Source organism: Phyllobates terribilis, unplaced genomic scaffold (assembly GCF_046119375.1).
Source record: "Phyllobates terribilis strain yellow unplaced genomic scaffold, ASM4611937v1 Scaffold_4__5_contigs__length_816908805, whole genome shotgun sequence".
Taxonomy (NCBI): Eukaryota; Metazoa; Chordata; class Amphibia; order Anura; family Dendrobatidae; genus Phyllobates; species Phyllobates terribilis.
Genome location: NW_027362764.1, coordinates 50,901,614 through 50,919,527, shown reverse-complemented (window position 1 = coordinate 50,919,527; position 17,914 = coordinate 50,901,614). Strand labels below are relative to the sequence as shown.

General features: G+C 42.7%; 1 protein-coding gene across 1 annotated transcript in view; it reads left to right on the top strand.

Annotated features, from left to right (window-relative positions):
- LOC141264166 (asparagine synthetase [glutamine-hydrolyzing]-like) overlaps positions 1-17,005 on the top strand; it is a 237,247-nt gene extending 220,242 nt beyond the window's left edge. The window contains exon 12 of the mRNA XM_073676476.1: positions 16,758-17,005. Within this exon, the coding sequence (XP_073532577.1) occupies positions 16,758-16,961 (204 nt within the window). The 3' untranslated portion in view covers positions 16,962-17,005. The remainder of the gene's footprint in view (positions 1-16,757) is intronic.
- The last annotated feature ends 909 nt before the right edge of the window (positions 17,006-17,914 follow it).

Here is a 17,914-nt window from a genome sequence, read left to right as displayed (position 1 = left end):
GCAAGGGATGGGGAACTGGACGTGATGGTGATGATGGTGCATGCAGAGGCCGAGGCCGTGGGCAAGCTGAAATTGTGCCACAACAAACACCCACATCTTCTCGCTCGACCTTCCTGTCCCAATTCCTAGGGGACCGCAGCACACCACTATTGAGCACAGAGCAGTGTCAAAAGGTTATTGGTTGGATAGCAGATAATGCTTCCAGTCACTTAGCCACCACCACCACCACCTTGTCTTCCACACGGTTAAGGCTCAGTAGCTGTGAGTCTGGATAGCATATTCCTCACCCTGAACGTCCTTCCTCCCACCATGCCGAGTGCCCAGAAACTACTGATCCCACACTTGGACACGACGAAGAGCTGTTCACTTTCCCATTTATAGATTCGGGCCTCTCGCCCGGTCCACTTGAAGCGGGGCAAGAGAAGATCGCATGTAGCGATGCCCAAATATTTGAGCAGCCACGGTCACACGAAGGCGACGGTGGTAAAGTGTCCCAAGAGGTGGACGATGATGAGACACAATTGCCAGAAAGTCAGGAGGAGGACCAGGGTGCGGAAGTGGAAGACGAGGTGGTGGATGATATAGTAACTGACCTAATCTGGCAGGAGGACATGCAGAGCGAGGACAGCAGCACACAGGGGCAGGGAGGCAGAGCACCCCAACAGGCGTGAAGAAGCAGTTTGGTGGCCGCAGAATGAAGGCAGGCAATCGCCCTTGCCGTGTTTCAGCAGCGTTTGCAGCTTCCGGCTCACAGACTGGTACGTGATGTCCCCACGCATTGGAACTCTACACTGCAGATGTTGGGAAGGATTTGTGAGCAGAAGAGGGCAGTTGTTGAGTACCAGCATCAACAAGGCCGTAAGTATTCAGTTCAGTCTCCACACATAAGACCTCAGGAGTGGACATGGATGTCAGACATATGTACCATCCTCCAAAGCTTTGAGGACTCCACCAAGATGGTGAGCGTCGATGACGCCATAATTAGAGTCACCATCCCGCTTCTCTGTCTTCTGAAACGCTCTCTGCTCACAATCAAAGAGGATGCATTGCAGGCAGAGCACAATGAGATGGACCAAGGAGCCATACAGGGTGATTACACACAGCCCAGCCTCATCTCATCCCAATGTGGATTGGGTGACAATGAGGAAGAGGAGGAGGAAGAACAGGAGCTAGTTTCATGCACTATAGACGGTACTACCTACACAACTGTCATACCGTCTGTTCAGAGTGGATGGCCAGAGGCCAGAGGCCAGAGGACAGAGAGGAGGAGGAGAGCATGGTCAGTCATCCTCTTGGTGAGGACACGGAAGTCTTTCCTGTTAGCAGTCTGGCAAGCATGGCTGATTTTATATTACGCTGCCTTTCCCATGACCTTAGCGTTCTCAAAATTTTGGGTGACAGTCATTACTGGTTGGTGACACTTCTAGACACACGCTACAAGGAGAACTTTATATCTCTTATTCCTGAGGCGGACAGGTCTACAAAAATGGGGCAGTACCCGAAGGCCCTTGTTGCGGAACTATTAAAAAATTCCCATATGAAAACGCTGGCGGCAGAGGTCACAGTTCGTTGGACAACCAAGGAGTACAGGTGAGAGAGACACATATGCAATCCAACAGAGGCAGGGGAACACTGTCAAAGTTCTGGGACAGTTTTCTCAGACCCTCCCATCGCACAGGCCCTGAAGTGCGGGGTACTCTCACAAGGAGTTCAAAGTTTGGGAAGATGCTGAGGGAGTACCTTGCTGACCATACCAATGTCCTCCTTGATTCCTCTGTGCCTTTTAATTATTGGGTATCCAAGGTGGATACGTGGAATAAACTGGCTCTCTATGCCTTGGAGGTCCTGGCCTGCCCTGCCGCCAGCGTTTTATCAGAGCGTGTTTTTAGTGCCGCTGGTGGAATTATAATTGATAAGCTCATCCACCTGCCAACGGAAAATGCCGACAGGCTGACTCTTATAAAAATGAACAAGGGCTGGATTAGGCCAGACTTCTCAACACGACTGAATGATAGCAGCGTAACATAAACTCAAATCCAGTGTCTTTTTTTGGAATTTTGTATTCCCATGCACCTCTTCACACCCACACATGGGTATACGCTTCTTGATTTTGGCTATTTGCTCTTGTCCTCCTCCTTCCCCTCTTCCTCCACCACCATATCACCAGGGTGACCGTGGTCCGTGATGCAACACCCACATAATTTTTTTTAAAGGGTGTTTATGATGGCCGCAAAAAAATAAATAATCATACAGTATGTTCATGTATACCCCCCAGGGGTAAATGTTTGTCAACCCATACACTTAGTGCATGGGCATTCCAAGTATAGGAGACCCGCTCCTTTCTAATCAGAACATTTTTTTATAAAGCCCTCTAAGTCTCTTCCAAGGGGCATTGGAGTGCCCTCCAATTTTTGGCAGCCCTTGCATTCACTGCATAGGCCAACACTATTGGAGACCCTCTCCTCTCTAATGAGAATTTGTCGTTTCTGTGGCCCTTCTCTATGTGTCTTTAAATTTTTAGTGGGGTTTTTCCTAAAATTGGTCAGCCGTTGGACTCACTGCATACCCTATAACTGTATAGCAGACTCTCTCCTTTCTAATGGGAATTTGTCGTTGCTGTAGCCCTGATCTATGTGTCTTTTAATTCTTAGTGGGGTTTTTCCTAAAATTGGTCAGCCGTTGGACTCACTGCATACCCTATAACTGTATAGCAGACTCTCTCCTTCTAATGGGAATTTGTCGTTACTGTGGCCCTGCTCTATGTGTCTTTATGTGGGAACATGTCGTACTTGTTACTGTGACCCTGCTCTATGTGTCTTTAAATTCTTAGTGGGGTTTTTCCTAAAATTGGTCAGCCGTTGGACTCACTGTATACCCTATAACTGTATAGCAGACCCTCTCCTTTCTAATGGGAACATGTCGTACTTGTTACTGTGGCCCTGCTCTATGTGTCTTTAAATTCTTAGTGGGGTTTTTCCTAAAATTGGTCAGCCGTTGGACTCACTGCATACCCCATAACTGTATAGCAGACCCTCTGCTTTCTAATGGGAACATGTCGTACTTTTTACTGTGGCCCTGCTCTGTGTCTTTAAATTCTTAGTGGGGTTTTTCCTAAAATTGGTCAGCCGTTGGTCTCACTGCATACCCTATAACTGTATAGCAGACCCTCTCCTTTCTAATGGGAACATGTTGTACTTGTTACTGTGGCCCTGCTCTATGTGTCTTTAAATTCTTAGTGGGGTTTTTCCTAAAATTGATCAGCTGTTGGACTCACTGCATACCCTATAACTGTATAGCAGACTCTCTCCTTTCTAATGGGAATTTGTCATTAGTGTGGTCCTGCTCTATGTGTCTTTAAATTCTTAGTGGGGTTTTCCCAAATTTTTGCAGCCCTTGCAGTCACAGCATGGGCATTACCACTATAGGAGACCCGCTCCTTTATAATGGGAACACTTTTTTTTACTGAGACCCTCCTCTATCGCTCTTCAAAGGGGTATTGGGGTGCGTCCAAATTTTTGGTAGCCCTTGCAGTCACTGGATACGCAATAACAGTATAGGAGACCCACTTGTTAATAATGGGAACAACAAAACATAGCCGGCTGATGGCTCTCTACCAATAGCGAGGGCCGACTTCTGGCCTTTTAAGAATAGTAAGGGCCGTCTGATGGCCCTATAAAAATAGGCTTTATGACTTTCAGAGTCCCTCCATCATAAATAAAGCAGGATGTGTCTGATGATGTGTCACAGACCACATTGCCAGAAAAGGTTGTAAAATGTTAAAAAGACATTTCCCGGTGAATGCATTTGTCTTAAAAAATAACGTAAAAAAAACAAAACAATAGGATCTTTCTTTAGTATAAAAAACAGTGTCACCAATTGAACCTCAATGTAATTACATTGTTCAGCTCCTGCACCTCCTCCTCCATCTCCGAAATGACCTCATAAGTCACAAGCTGACAGCACTGCAGCACTGCCTTGGCCAAGCGGCAACAGGCTGTGCTGGAGATAACATGCTTAATGCTTAGGTGACAAGCCGCCCAACGCTGCAGAGTTGTTGAAAGCTGTAACACAGCAGCCTGATCTATGGCTATCAACGCTGAACATACAGCCAGGCATGGTCGTGTGTGACAATGGGCGGAACCTGGTGACAGTGAAATGACAGCCGGAGTAGATATGGTTTCCCTCTATGCTAGTCCTTTCACCGAGCTAAAGAATATGGCTGTGGTGAAATACAACTTCCACTCAGAAGCTGTTTCAGATTGAAAAACATTGTGCCCACGAGAGGACTTAATTTTGAGGGCTCACCTTTCTCCCCCGCTCAAGAGCCCCATAGCAGCTGCAAAGTTAGCGCTATCATGAACTCTCCTGAGGTAGAAGCCAAGGCACACCAGAGAATTCTCTGGTGGGACCATCCAACCCTGCCGAGAAGCAGTCCTGGCTAAGAAAAGTGTGGGGGAAGGTTCCCGGACACTCTATGGCTGCTTTTTTAATGCCGATCGGACGTGCTTATGCATGGTATTTCTCGAGCCGCATTGCAGATTAGTCCATTGCCCAACTCTGTAGTCATGAAATTAAATACGCAAAGAAAGATGTGTGTGTGTGTCAAAGCACCACCGACAAGTGCAAGTTGATGTTGGACAGGCTGCCATTGCTTCTGCAACAAGCTGCATTAGAGGACTACCTGAGAGAAATTACACCCAGAGTAGATACGGTTTCCCTCTATGCCAGTCCTTTCACTGAGCTAAATACAACTCCGCAAAAAAAAGCTGTGGACTGGCTCTGTACCGTCCTTGGCCACATTCAACTGTCCACATGTTTGTGGTTAGGCGGTCCTTCCCAGTGCTTGTGGAAGGCAGAGACGATACCGGGAGAAATAGTGGCGGCTGGGAACCGACTATGGACACCCGGACGCCGCCGGCATGAGATTATGAAAAGCTCCCGCTACCACGAGCTTAAAAGGCCACATTTCAAGTGAAAGCTGATTTAGAGGACTTCCTGGAAGAAATGACAGCTGGGTAGATATGGTTTCCCAAGTCCTTTCACCAAGCTAAAAAATATGGCTGTGGTGAAATACAACTCAGCCAAAAAATCTGTGGATTGGCTCCATACCGTCCCTGGCCACATTCACCTGTCCACGCGTTTGTGGTTAGGCCGTCCTTCCCAGTAAGTGCACTGGGGAGGTGGAGACGATACTGGGAAAAATAGTGGCGGCTGGGGACCGAGTATGGATACCCAGTCGCGGCCGCCATAAGATTGTGGACAGCTTCCGTCTCCATGAGCCTAAAAGGCCACATTTCAAGTGCAAGCAGCTGTCAAAAATTTGGCAGTATAGTATTGCAGCCTGTGGGTGGGTGGGTGGCTGGCTGCATACTTGCGCTTGCATTCCAAGGAATGGGGTAGGGACAACTGAACGCTGCACTGGGACAAGGACGTGGACGGTGATTGTTGCAAGTCTGCAACGACAGATGCTTAGCGGGAGGCATCTTCGCATGCACCAAGGATCACTTATGATGGGCACACTTTTAGGCAGTGACCTGGGAGTCAGAAATGCTTCAAGAGGTCTTCCCCATGCTGTTACCATGTCTTTTCAGCACTGTATGCATGTGTCTGATGATGTGTCACACACCACATGGCCAGATAAGGTTGTAAAATGTTAAAATGACATTTCCCAGTGAATGCATTTGATGCGCCGCCTGGGCCATGCGTGTGGGGGAATACCCGGAGACGGGTCTCTGTGTAATGCTAGGGGTTGTAGTCTCCGTGGCGGCGACCCGGTCCCGTGGCTCAGGGTGGTCAAACCAGTGGCTTATCTGTTTACTTGGTTTTTAATGTTGAAATGTCCGACTACGCCACCCGTGGATTGCGGTCACTGAGAACCGCCGCTGCGGGGCAGACCGCTGAGGCTGATGTTGTGTGCGCAGCAGAGGGTAGTATAACTCCCCACGGGAGGAGTATAGCCTCAGGGCAGTGAGTACAGATGGTGAGGGTTGTGGTGCATGGGCGCAGCAGAAATGACTCAGAGTCCGTGCAGGGCAGTTCAGGGTCTTTACTGTTGGTAATGAAGAAGGCCCTGCCGGGAGTACTGGCTAACATTAGAGGCCTGGTCAGTCTGTGAGCGAACAAGAGTCCCCCTGGCCAGGTGGAGTTGTAGGCCTTCACGTCTGACTGCACTCTTCCTGGCTACCCTGCTGTAGTCGTGTAGTAGCCCACGTCCCTGAGTGTACCGTGTGGTGCTCACCCGTATGGCTGGTGACTTGGGGCCTTTAGTACCATCCGCTCCTCGATGGCGGTGCCGGTCCCTTGCGTGTGACTGAGCCTCCGGGCTTTCTATGGCCAGAGGACCTGAAATCCCCTGCCAGGTGGTTTCTGCTGCTGGATGTGGATATCCCCACAGCCTCGGACTCCGGTGTCCGGTTCTCTGCGTCTTCTGCCAGGATGAGCTCTATCAGCTCCAATCCCTGGCTTTCAGCTCCTGGCTCCTACAGAGCTCCTTGCTGCTTCTCTGTCCCTTCCTCTGGAACTAACTCCCTAACCCCGCCCCAGATCCAGTTTATAAAGGGCAGGTTCCTCCCCTCCCTGGACTGGGGCAGGAGGCGTTGCATGCAAATGTGCTCCTGACCAGGAAAACCCATTCTCGCTCTCAGACATGGTATTTCTACCACTGTGGCAACCAGACCCCCTGGGGTGCCACACATTTGTCTTTGTTGAAAGCAATGCAAAAGTGCAAAAACGCATCAAAAACGCTACGTGTGAACATAGCCATGGTGAGTGTTTTTGTTTTTGGTTATTTATTTTGCCTCATATACAAGTCATTACCCTGGAAAGGATGTTCCTTAACATATTTCCCAGGAAAATCCATTTTGGTTTAGTTTTTGTATGTTTTATTGTGAGTCCGTAAAAGTGGCGTAATACTCTGACAACGTTGTTGACAGCAGTGACCTGGGAGTCAGAAATGCTTCCAGGGGTCTTCCCCATGCTGTTCCCATGTCATTTGAGCACTGTTCTCATCAATTTGGGCAATTTTTAGGCCCTCTGCAGACCGCCGGGGGGAGCCGCCTGAAAAATGCTCGAGTGTCCCATAGACTTACATTGGGCTCGTTGATCGGGTCGAGCACCCGAGTATTCCAACTTGCTCGACCCGAGCAACGAGTACCCGAGCATTTTAGTGCTCGCTCATCACTAATGATGACGCTGTGCGGCCAGCCAATCACTGTAATGCCACAACCAACATGGCTGCGGCATTACAGTGAGTGTCAGGCAATCCCTGCATGTTCATTGGCTCTGAAAAGAGCGCCAAACATGTAAGGAGGGGACCCAAGCTCCCGCCGAGCCACCCCAGAAATATTCGGCGAGCGCCGAGAATCTCGAGTAGTGAGATGCTCGGGCGAGCACCGAGCAGTAGCGAGCATGCTCGCTCATCACTAGTTGAGACGTTTAGCTGACTGGAGATGACAGGTTCTTATGGTCAGTAATAACAGTAATAGGATGGACAGCCCCCTCCAACCAATTTCGCCATTCTTCAAATGCCAATTTGATTGCCTAAAGTTCCCTATTACCCACGTCATAATTTCTCTCAGCCGAAGACAATTTTTTAGAAAAGAAGGCGCATGGACGCCATTTACCAGGGGACAGACCTTGAGACAACACAGCCCCAACCCCGACATCTGACGCATCAACTTCCACAATAAAGGGTTGGGAAATATTGGGTTGACTGAGTATAGGTGCAGTGGCAAAATGATTCTTTAAGGAAGAAAAAGCCTCGAGGAAGGCATCCGACCATTTGGAAAAATCAGACCCCTTCTTAGTCATGCCAGTAAGGTGTTTCACAATAACAGTAATTTTGGATGAATTTCCTGTAAAAATTAGTAAAGCCCAGAAAACGTTGTAGAGCCTTCAGGTTCTCAGGATGTTGCCAATCAAGGACTGCACGGATCTTCTCAGGATCAATCCGAAAACCCGAAGATGACAACAAGTACCCCAAAAACGTCACCTCCTGAGCAGCGAAAACAAATTTTTCCAGTTTGGCATAAAGTTTGTTATCCCTTAATATCTGAAGCACCTGCTTAACATGCCCCCAATGAGTCTTAAAATCAGGTGAGTAAACCAAAATATCGTCTAGATAGACACCACAAACCTCCCCACCAAATTATGGAAAATATTATTTATGAAATGCTGGAATAACACAGGTGCATTGGTCAAACCAAAAGGCATAACCAGAGTCTCGAAATGTCCTTGCGAGGTATTGAACGCTGTTTTCCATTCTTCCCCTTCTCTGATTCTAACCAGATTGTAGGCTCCCCTTAAATCCAACTTGGAGAATACCTTAACTCCCACAACCTGGCTGAACAAATCAGGAATCAGAGGAAGAGGGTATGGATGATGGATGGTAATTTGATTTAATTCCTGGAAATCTAAACAGCGACGTAGACCGCCATCTTTTTTCTTCACAAAGAAGAACCCTGCCACCACAGCCGAAGATGAGGGTCAGATATGTCCCTTCTCCAGACTTTCCGCAATGTAATCCTTCATGGCTTGTCTCTCAGGGCCAGAAAGATTATACAGTGTGGATTTCGGTAGTTTAGCTCCAGGGGTCAGGTTAATAGGACAGTCATAAGCACGATGAGGAGGCAAATCCTGACACCTACTCTCAGAAAAAAAGTCCTTAAAACCAGACAGAAAAGCAGGTAATATTTCCGTAGAGACAGTAGCAAGGGAAATATCTAAACAGTTTTCATGGCAGTAATCTTCCCATTCAATAATCTCTCCGGTTTGCCAATCCACCAACGGATTATGTTTAACAAGCCAAGGAATACCCAAAACAATCGGTGTGGGATGATTGTCCAGGACATAGCAAGGGATTATTTCACAAAGAACTGACCCCACCCTCAGTTTTAGATTATGTACAATCCGAGTAAATGTTTTCTGCACAAGTGGTGCCAAGTCAATGGCAAAGATGGAAATAGGTTCAGCTAAAGCACAGCAAGCAAGACCATGAGTTTTCACAAACTCAGCATCAACCATGCTGACTCCAGCTCCACTGTCAACAAACACAGAATTTTTTCAGTTTTGCTCTCTAGCACTGCCTCTGCTGTCAGGACAAAACAGGAACTGCAATTTGACCACAAATGTACACCTTGATTATCCAACTCCAGACCACCGTGAGTTAATCGAGTCTCCTTTTGTTTAGGAATTGAAGAACAGGTCCCAACAAAGTGTCCCTTTCTCCCACAAAAAAAACATACGCCTCAGCATCAACCATGCTGAATCTGGCTCCACTGTTAACAAACAGAAATTTTCTTGGTTTTTCTCGGTTTTGCTCTCTAGCACCACCTTTGCTGACAGGACAAAGCGAGAACTGCAGCTTTGTAACAAGTGCACCCCTTGTTTATCCAACTCCAGACTACCAAGAGTTATCGAGACTCCTTTTGTTTAGGAATTGCAGGACAGGTCCCAACAAAATGTCCCTTTTTCCCACAAAAAAACCATACGCCTTTTTTCCTGCGAATCTCCGGGGAGATGTATGATGTAGAGACACCCCCTAACTGCATGGGTTCCTCCACTTCTCCCATTTCTGGCTCAACCCCAGACCGCTCCCCCGGCAGAGGTACACAACCCCGACAAGAAGGCCCCGGAGAATGTGTTCTCACCCGTCTATCCCAAAGGAGCCTATCAAGGCATATGGCCAACGACATGGTAGCCTCCAAGGACTGAGGGGTTTCATATACTGCCAAGGCATCTTTTAACCTTTCATTAAGCCCCTAACAAAATTGACTTCTAAGAGCTGAGTCATTCCATTTGGAATCCGTTGCCCATCTACGGAATTCCGAACTGTACGTCTCCAGTGACGGATTCCCCTGCTGAAGGCGACGTAGCCTAGACTCAGCCAAGGCGACTCGGTCAGGGTCATCATTGATGAGGGCCAGGGCCCCAAAAAAAACCTCCACAGACAAGGTGAGTCCTGCGGTAAAGAAAACACTCACGAATGAGGATCTCCCTGCTTTAGAGAGATCACAATACCAACCCGTTGCTCCTCATTTCAGAGGAGTAAGGATGAAGTTTAAAATACAGTTAGCATGCCTCCTTGATTACAAAAAAATTGTCCTTACCTCCTGAAAATCTGTCTGGGAGAGCAACCTTTGGTTCAGGCTGGGCAGGCCTACCTGCAGAGACCCCCACATTAGCGATCTGTATCTGCTGATGTTGCTGCTGAACCTCACAGCGGAGATCATTCACCTCCAGGGACAGACAGCGGAACTGCTATGCAACAGTACCCATACCAAGGGAAAAAAAAGTCGACGCCCAAAAACACACAGAGGTAAAAAAAAACAATGTATCAGGTATTTTTTTTATCCTTTTCAAAATGTACTCGGCCGGCGATAATGTCACGCAAGGTGTGGGAAAGACTTAGTGCAACACCGAGGGAAGAGAGAAAGGGAGCCAGGCTCTAGGGAAAGGGGGGAGTGGAGACCTCCTAGGCTGGTCTAGCATCACCCTGTGTCCCCTAACGACCCTATATTGGCTCCTCACCAATCGCCGTATGCGTGCCTCGCCCTGTCTTTCCCTGGCGTATGGCTGAGGCTAGGGAAGGGAGGAGATGAGCACTAGTCGATCTCCACTGAACACAAAAGACAACAAGGGAGGACAAATAGGGGGAAATCACTTAGCTTTAGATGGCTCCAGACAAATGCGCACACGTCATCCAGCTCCAGAGAGGAAGCAGTACTGCTCTTGTAAAGCCTTCACAAGGAGAAATGAATGTACCTCTGGAACACAGCAGGTATTTATACACCCAGACAGCCACTGGGTCCTAGAGACAGCCTCTAAGAAGATGACTGCAATGCCAGACATAGAGATCTCCTGCAGCCAACTGCAGGACGACTGTCTGTCACTTCTGACACACCCGTGACAATAACGTTTTTTACTATTACAGATCACACTGTAAGTCTTACCAATACTTCTCTCCATCAGAAATTTACTTCTGTAGGAACACAGAATTTTAAAAAGTGGTTGTGTTATAATGAAATGCTGCATGATTTCAGCAATATAAAGAGACCTTCATAGATATCTTATGTGAGAAAAAACAGTGTACCCTAAGTTACATATGACTGCTATAATACTGCCCATATATACACTAGAAGAATATAACTACTATAATACTGCACCCTATGTACAAGAATATAACTACTATAATACTGCCCTTATGTACAAGAATATAACTACTATAATACTGCTCCTATGTACAAGAATATAACTACTATAATACTGCCCTCTATATACAAGAATATAACTACTATAATACTGCCCTTATGTACAAGAATATAACTACTATAATACTGCCCTTATGTACAAGAATATAACTACTATAATACTGCTCCTATGTACAAGAATATAACTACTATAATACTGCCGTTATGTACAAGAATATAACTACTATAATACTGCTCCTATGTACAAGAATATAACTACTATAATACTGCCCTTATGTACAAGAATATAACTACTATAATACTGTCCCTATGTACAAGAATATAACTACTATAATACTGCCCTTATGTACAAGAATATAACTACTATAATACTACTCCCTATGTACAAGAATATAACTACTATAATACTGCCCCTATGTACAAGAATATAACTACTATAATACTGCTCCTATGTACAAGAATATTACTACTATAATACTGTTCCTATGTACAAGAATATAACGACTATAATACTGCCCCTATGTACAAGAATATAACTACTATAATACTGCTCCTATGTACAAGAATATTACTACTATAATACTGTTCCTATGTACAAGAATATAACGACTATAATACTGCCCTTATGTACAAGAATACAGCTACTATAATGCTGCTCCCTATGTACAAGAATATAACTACTCTAATACTGCCCCTATGTACAAGAATATAACTACTATAATTCTGCCCCATATGTACAAGAATATAACTACTATAATACTGCTCCTCTGTACAAGAATATAACTACTATAATACTGCTCCCTATGTACAAGAATATAACTACTATAATACTGCCCCTATGTACAAGAATATAACGACTATAATACTGCTCCCTATGTACAAGAATATAACTACTATAATACTGCTCCTATGTACAAGAATATAACTACTATAATACTGCCCCTATGTACAAGAATATAACTACTATAATACTGCTCCTATGTACAAGAATATAACTACTATAATACTGCTCCTATGTACAAGAATATAACTACTATAATACTGCTCCTATGTACAAGAATATAACTACTATAATACTGCTCCCTATGTACAAGAATATAACTACTATAATACTGCTCCTATGTACAAGAATATTACCACTATAACTACTATAATACTGCTCCTATGTACAAGAATATAACTACTATAATACTGCTCCCTATGTACAAGAATATAACTACTATAATACTGCTCCTATGTACAAGAATATAACTACTATAATACTGCTCCTATGTACAAGAATATTACCACTATAACTACTATAATACTGCTACTATGTACAAGAATATAACTACTATAATACTGCCCCTATGTACAAGAATATAACTACTATAATACTGCTCCTATGTACAAGAATATAACTACTATAATACTGCTCCTATGTACAAGAATATAACTACTATAATACTGCTCCCTATGTACAAGAATATAACTACTATAATACTGCTCCTATGTACAAGAATATTACCACTATAACTACTATAATACTGCTCCTATGTACAAGAATATAACTACTATAATACTGCTCCCTATGTACAAGAATATAACTACTATAATACTGCTCCTATGTACAAGAATATAACTACTATAATACTGCTCCTATGTACAAGAATATTACCACTATAACTACTATAATACTGCTACTATGTACAAGAATATTACTACTATAACTACTATAATACTACTCCTATGTACAAGAATATAACTGCTATAATACTGCTCCTATGTACAAGAATATAACTACTATAATACTGCTCCCTATGTACAAGAATATAACTACTATAATACTGCTCCCTATGTACAAGAATATAACTACTATAATACTGCTCCTATGTACAAGAATATTACCACTATAACTACTATAATACTGCTCCTATGTACAAGAATATAACAACTATAATACTGCTAATATGTACAAGAATATAACTACTATAATACTGCTCCTATGTACAAGAATATTACTACTATAATACTGCTCCCTATGTACAAGAATATAACTACTGTAATACTACTCCTTATGTACAAGCATATAACTACTATAATACTGCTCCCTATGTACAAGCATATAACTACTATACTACTGCTCCTATGTACAAGAATATAACTACTATAATACTGCTCCCTATGTACAAGCATATAACTACTATAATACTGCTCCTATGTACAAGAATATAACGACTATAATACTGCTCCCTATGTACAAGAATATAACTACTATAATACTGCTCCCTATGTACAAGAATATAACTACTATAATACTGCTACTATGTACAAGAATATTACTACTATAACTACTATAATACTGCTCCCTATGTACAAGAATATAACTACTATAATACTGCTACTATGTACAAGAATATTACTACTATAACTACTATAATACTACTCCTATGTACAAGAATATAACTGCTATAATACTGCTCCTATGTCCAAGAATATAACTACTATAATACTGCTCCCTATGTACAAGAATATAACTACTATAATACTGCTCCTATGTACAAGAATATTACTACTATAACTACTATAATACTGCTCCTATGTACAAGAATATAACTACTATAATACTGCTAATATGTACAAGAATATAACTACTATAATACTGCTCCTATGTACAAGAATATTACTACTATAATACTGCTCCCTATGTACAAGAATATAACTACTGTAATACTACTCCTTATGTACAAGCATATAACTACTATAATACTGCTCCCTATGTACAAGCATATAACTACTATACTACTGCTCCTATGTACAAGAATATAACTACTATAATACTGCTCCCTATGTACAAGCATATAACTACTATAATACTGCTCCTATGTACAAGAATATAACTACTATAATATTGCTCCTATGTACAAGAATGTAACTACTATAATACTGCCCCCTATGTACAAGAATATAACTACTATAATACTGTTCCTATGTACAAGAATATTACTACTATAATACTGCTCCCTATGTACAAGCATATAACTACTATAATAATGCCCCCTATGTACAAGAATATAACTACTATTATACTGCCCCTATGTACAAGAATGTAACTACTATAATACTGCCCCCTATGTACAAGAATATAACTACTATAATACTGCCCCTATGTACAAGAATGTAACTACAATAATACTGCTCCTATGTACAAGAATATCACTACTATAATACTGCTCCCTATGTACAAGCATATTACTACTATAATAGTGCTCCTATGTACAAGAATATAACTACTATAATACTGCTTCCTATGTACAAGCATATAACTACTATAATACTGCTCCCTATGTACAAGCATATAACTACTATAATACTGTTCCTATGTACAAGAATATAACTACTATAATACTGCTCCTATGTATAAAGAATATAACTACTATAATACTGCCCCCTATGTACACAAATATAACTACTATAATACTGCTCCTATGTACAAGAATATAACTACTATAATACTGCTCCTATGTACAAGAATATAACTACTATAATACTGCCCCCTATGTACAAGAATATAGCTACTATAATACTGCCCCCTATGCCCCTATGTACAAGAATATCACTACTATAATACTGCCCCTATATAAAAGAATATAACTACTATAATACTGCCTCTATGTACAAGAATATAACTACTATAATACTGCTCCTATGTACAAGAACATGACTACTATAATATTGCCCCTATGTACAAGAATATAACTACTATAATACTGCTCCTATGTACAAGAATATAACTACTATAATATTGCCCCTCTGTACAAGAATATAACTACTATAATACTGCCCCTATGTACAAGAATATAACTACTATAATACTGCCTCCTATATACAAGAATATAACTACTATAATACTGCTCCTATATACATGAATATAACTACTATAATACTGCTCCAATGTACAAGAATATAACTACTATAATACTGCCTCCTATATACAAGAATATAACTACTATAATACTGACCCTATATAAAAGAATATAACTACTATAATACTGCCCCTATGTACAAGAATATAACTACTATAATACTGCCCCTATGTACAAGAATATAACTACTATAATACTGCCTCCTATATACAAGAATATAACTACTATAATACTGCTCCTATATACATGAATATAACTACTATAATACTGCCCTCTATGTGCAAGAATATAACTACTATAATACTGACCCTATATAAAAGAATATAACTACTATAATACTGCCCCCTATGTACAAGAATATAACTACTATAATACTGCTCCTATGTACAAGAATATAACTACTATAATACTGCCCCATGTACATATATAACTACTATAATACTGCTCTTCTGGTCAGGAACCTCCTTAGTTATGATAACATAAATCTCCTATAAAACAATAAGTTGGGGGGAGGAGGGGGATGAAGCTGCAGTTTACTTTCTATGTGATATTTGATAGAGGAGGTAGAAGCGGAGAAGAGACTTTTGTGCACAGCTTTGACACTGACTGATTTCCATCTCAACAAACTTGTAGAGTAAATATTTTGATTTTTAAAGTGAGAGGAATAGAAAAGCCCAAAACAAAGGTGGATTACAATTTTGTTTGCACTACATCTGGTATAGCCTAGAGATACAGACCTGCAGCGACTTTGATTGTTTTCCTTTGTTATTATCGGTAGACTTTAAAGGACAAGCTCAGCTCTGCTACATCTCTATCTCAGCTGTGATGCTGTCCATGATACTGAAATAATATTATATTAGAATGTGAAAATTAAGGTTTAGGTTTATGACCCTAGATATCCCTTTGAACGAACACTCAGATAAAGCAGAACTGAATGTTAGCCAATCATTTTTTACTTCAAAAGGAATCTGTCTGCAGGTTTTTCCTATGTAACCTGACAGCAGCATGATTTAGGGGCAGAGAACCTGATTCCAGCAATGTGTCATTTAGTTTACTGGGTGCAGAAGTTGTGATACAATCCTTGTTTTTTCTGCGGCAGATCTAGCAAAGCTCAGAATGCTGAGCTGTGTATAATCCCACCCACACCACTGATTGGCTGCTTTCTTTGTACACTGTGCATAGACAGAAAGCTGGTAATCAGTGGTGGGTGCGTGATTGGACTAAGAGGCACAAGACACTTAGTCCTGCAGTGATAATCTCCTGCTGATAAAACACTGTTTGTATTGAAGCAGAAACACACAGATTAGTAAGTAAGTAAGCCCCTACATCATTTTGCTCTCAGATGGCAAAAAAAACTGCCAACAGATTTCCTTTAAAGGTGTATTAAACGTTCTAGTCAGGATTGATTTACAGATGAAGCAGAGTAGAATTTCTTCTGCAGTCTTTGCATTACAATAATAGTCTCATTCCTTTATAACACACTTGGCTCTGCTACGTCTGCCTGTCCAGCTCCCAGCCTCCAAAGCTGTGGTCACAAGTTATCTTCTGGGTCATGCTGCGCCGTTCTTACATTCATAGGAGCTGATGGAACCTCGACTCGATACATTGTTGCAGAACTGAATGTCCATTGTTTCTTTCTCTCCAGGTCGATGACACAATGCTGGAGGAATCTGCCGAAAAGTTTCCCTTTAATTCTCCCAAGACAAAGGAAGGTTACTTCTACCGTCAGATCTTTGAGAAGTATTACCCGGGGCGAGCCGACTGGCTGACTCATTACTGGATGCCTCGATGGATCCACACCACCGACCCGTCTGCCCGGACACTCACACATTACAAGTCTGATGCCTAAAGTTCATCCATCCTTGGAGAAGAAACAATTATTTCCCACTTTACATAAATTCTCTTGTTTTTTTTAAGATGACCGTTTACAATAAAAACCAGTGGAGAAGGATTACACGTAAATGTTCCCGAGAATGATGGCTTATCTTACTCTGACACTTCATCCTCTGGAGGATGTAATGCATTCACCTCCTGATTGACAGATCCTGTTATTAGAGGGAATTTTACTGGTTGTTGTCTGGGGGTCCCCACACTATGAATCACACACTGACCTGTCAACTGGCTGGAGATACGGAAATATGAATGCACATCATTCTATAAATGTAGAGTATACAGGTAGCCCCTACGGACACTGTGGACCAGCTGATGGGGGGAACTTTGCTAAGACGTCCACCTTACCGATAGATGAACAAGCCGGGCTCCTCTCTAGATAGTAACGGTGCAGACTTACAAGGTTTGATGGGACAAGCAAGTGTGGGCCAAACCAATATATAATATAAAGCCAGTCCTTGAGGGCGCTATGGACCAGTAGAATGAGGAACCCTAGCCAGGTGGCCAACTTCCCCATATGTGTAGCCAGGGTATCATAGTTACTGCACAGTCTTACAAGGATTGGAAATCTGATGGAACATGTGAGTGTGGGCCATAGATATTTATACTTCATAGGCCAACACCTTGGATGCAATGGGCCAGTAAAGAGAAGGGAAACCACAACTCATCCATGAGTGATGTAGACAGGTCAGGGCTCCCCTCTTAATGGTAGCCGTATAACCCTATATGGGTTGGGTAGCTCATGGGATAAGAAAGTCTGTGTCAAAGCCGTACATGCTATTGAGGCAGCCTTATGGATGGAATGGGCTAGTGGAGACCCCGGTTTGGATGGCCACTTTTCCCATGGGTAATATGGACCAGCCAGGACTCCTGTTATAGCCTCATAAAGGTTGGGTTGTCCATAGGAAAAAC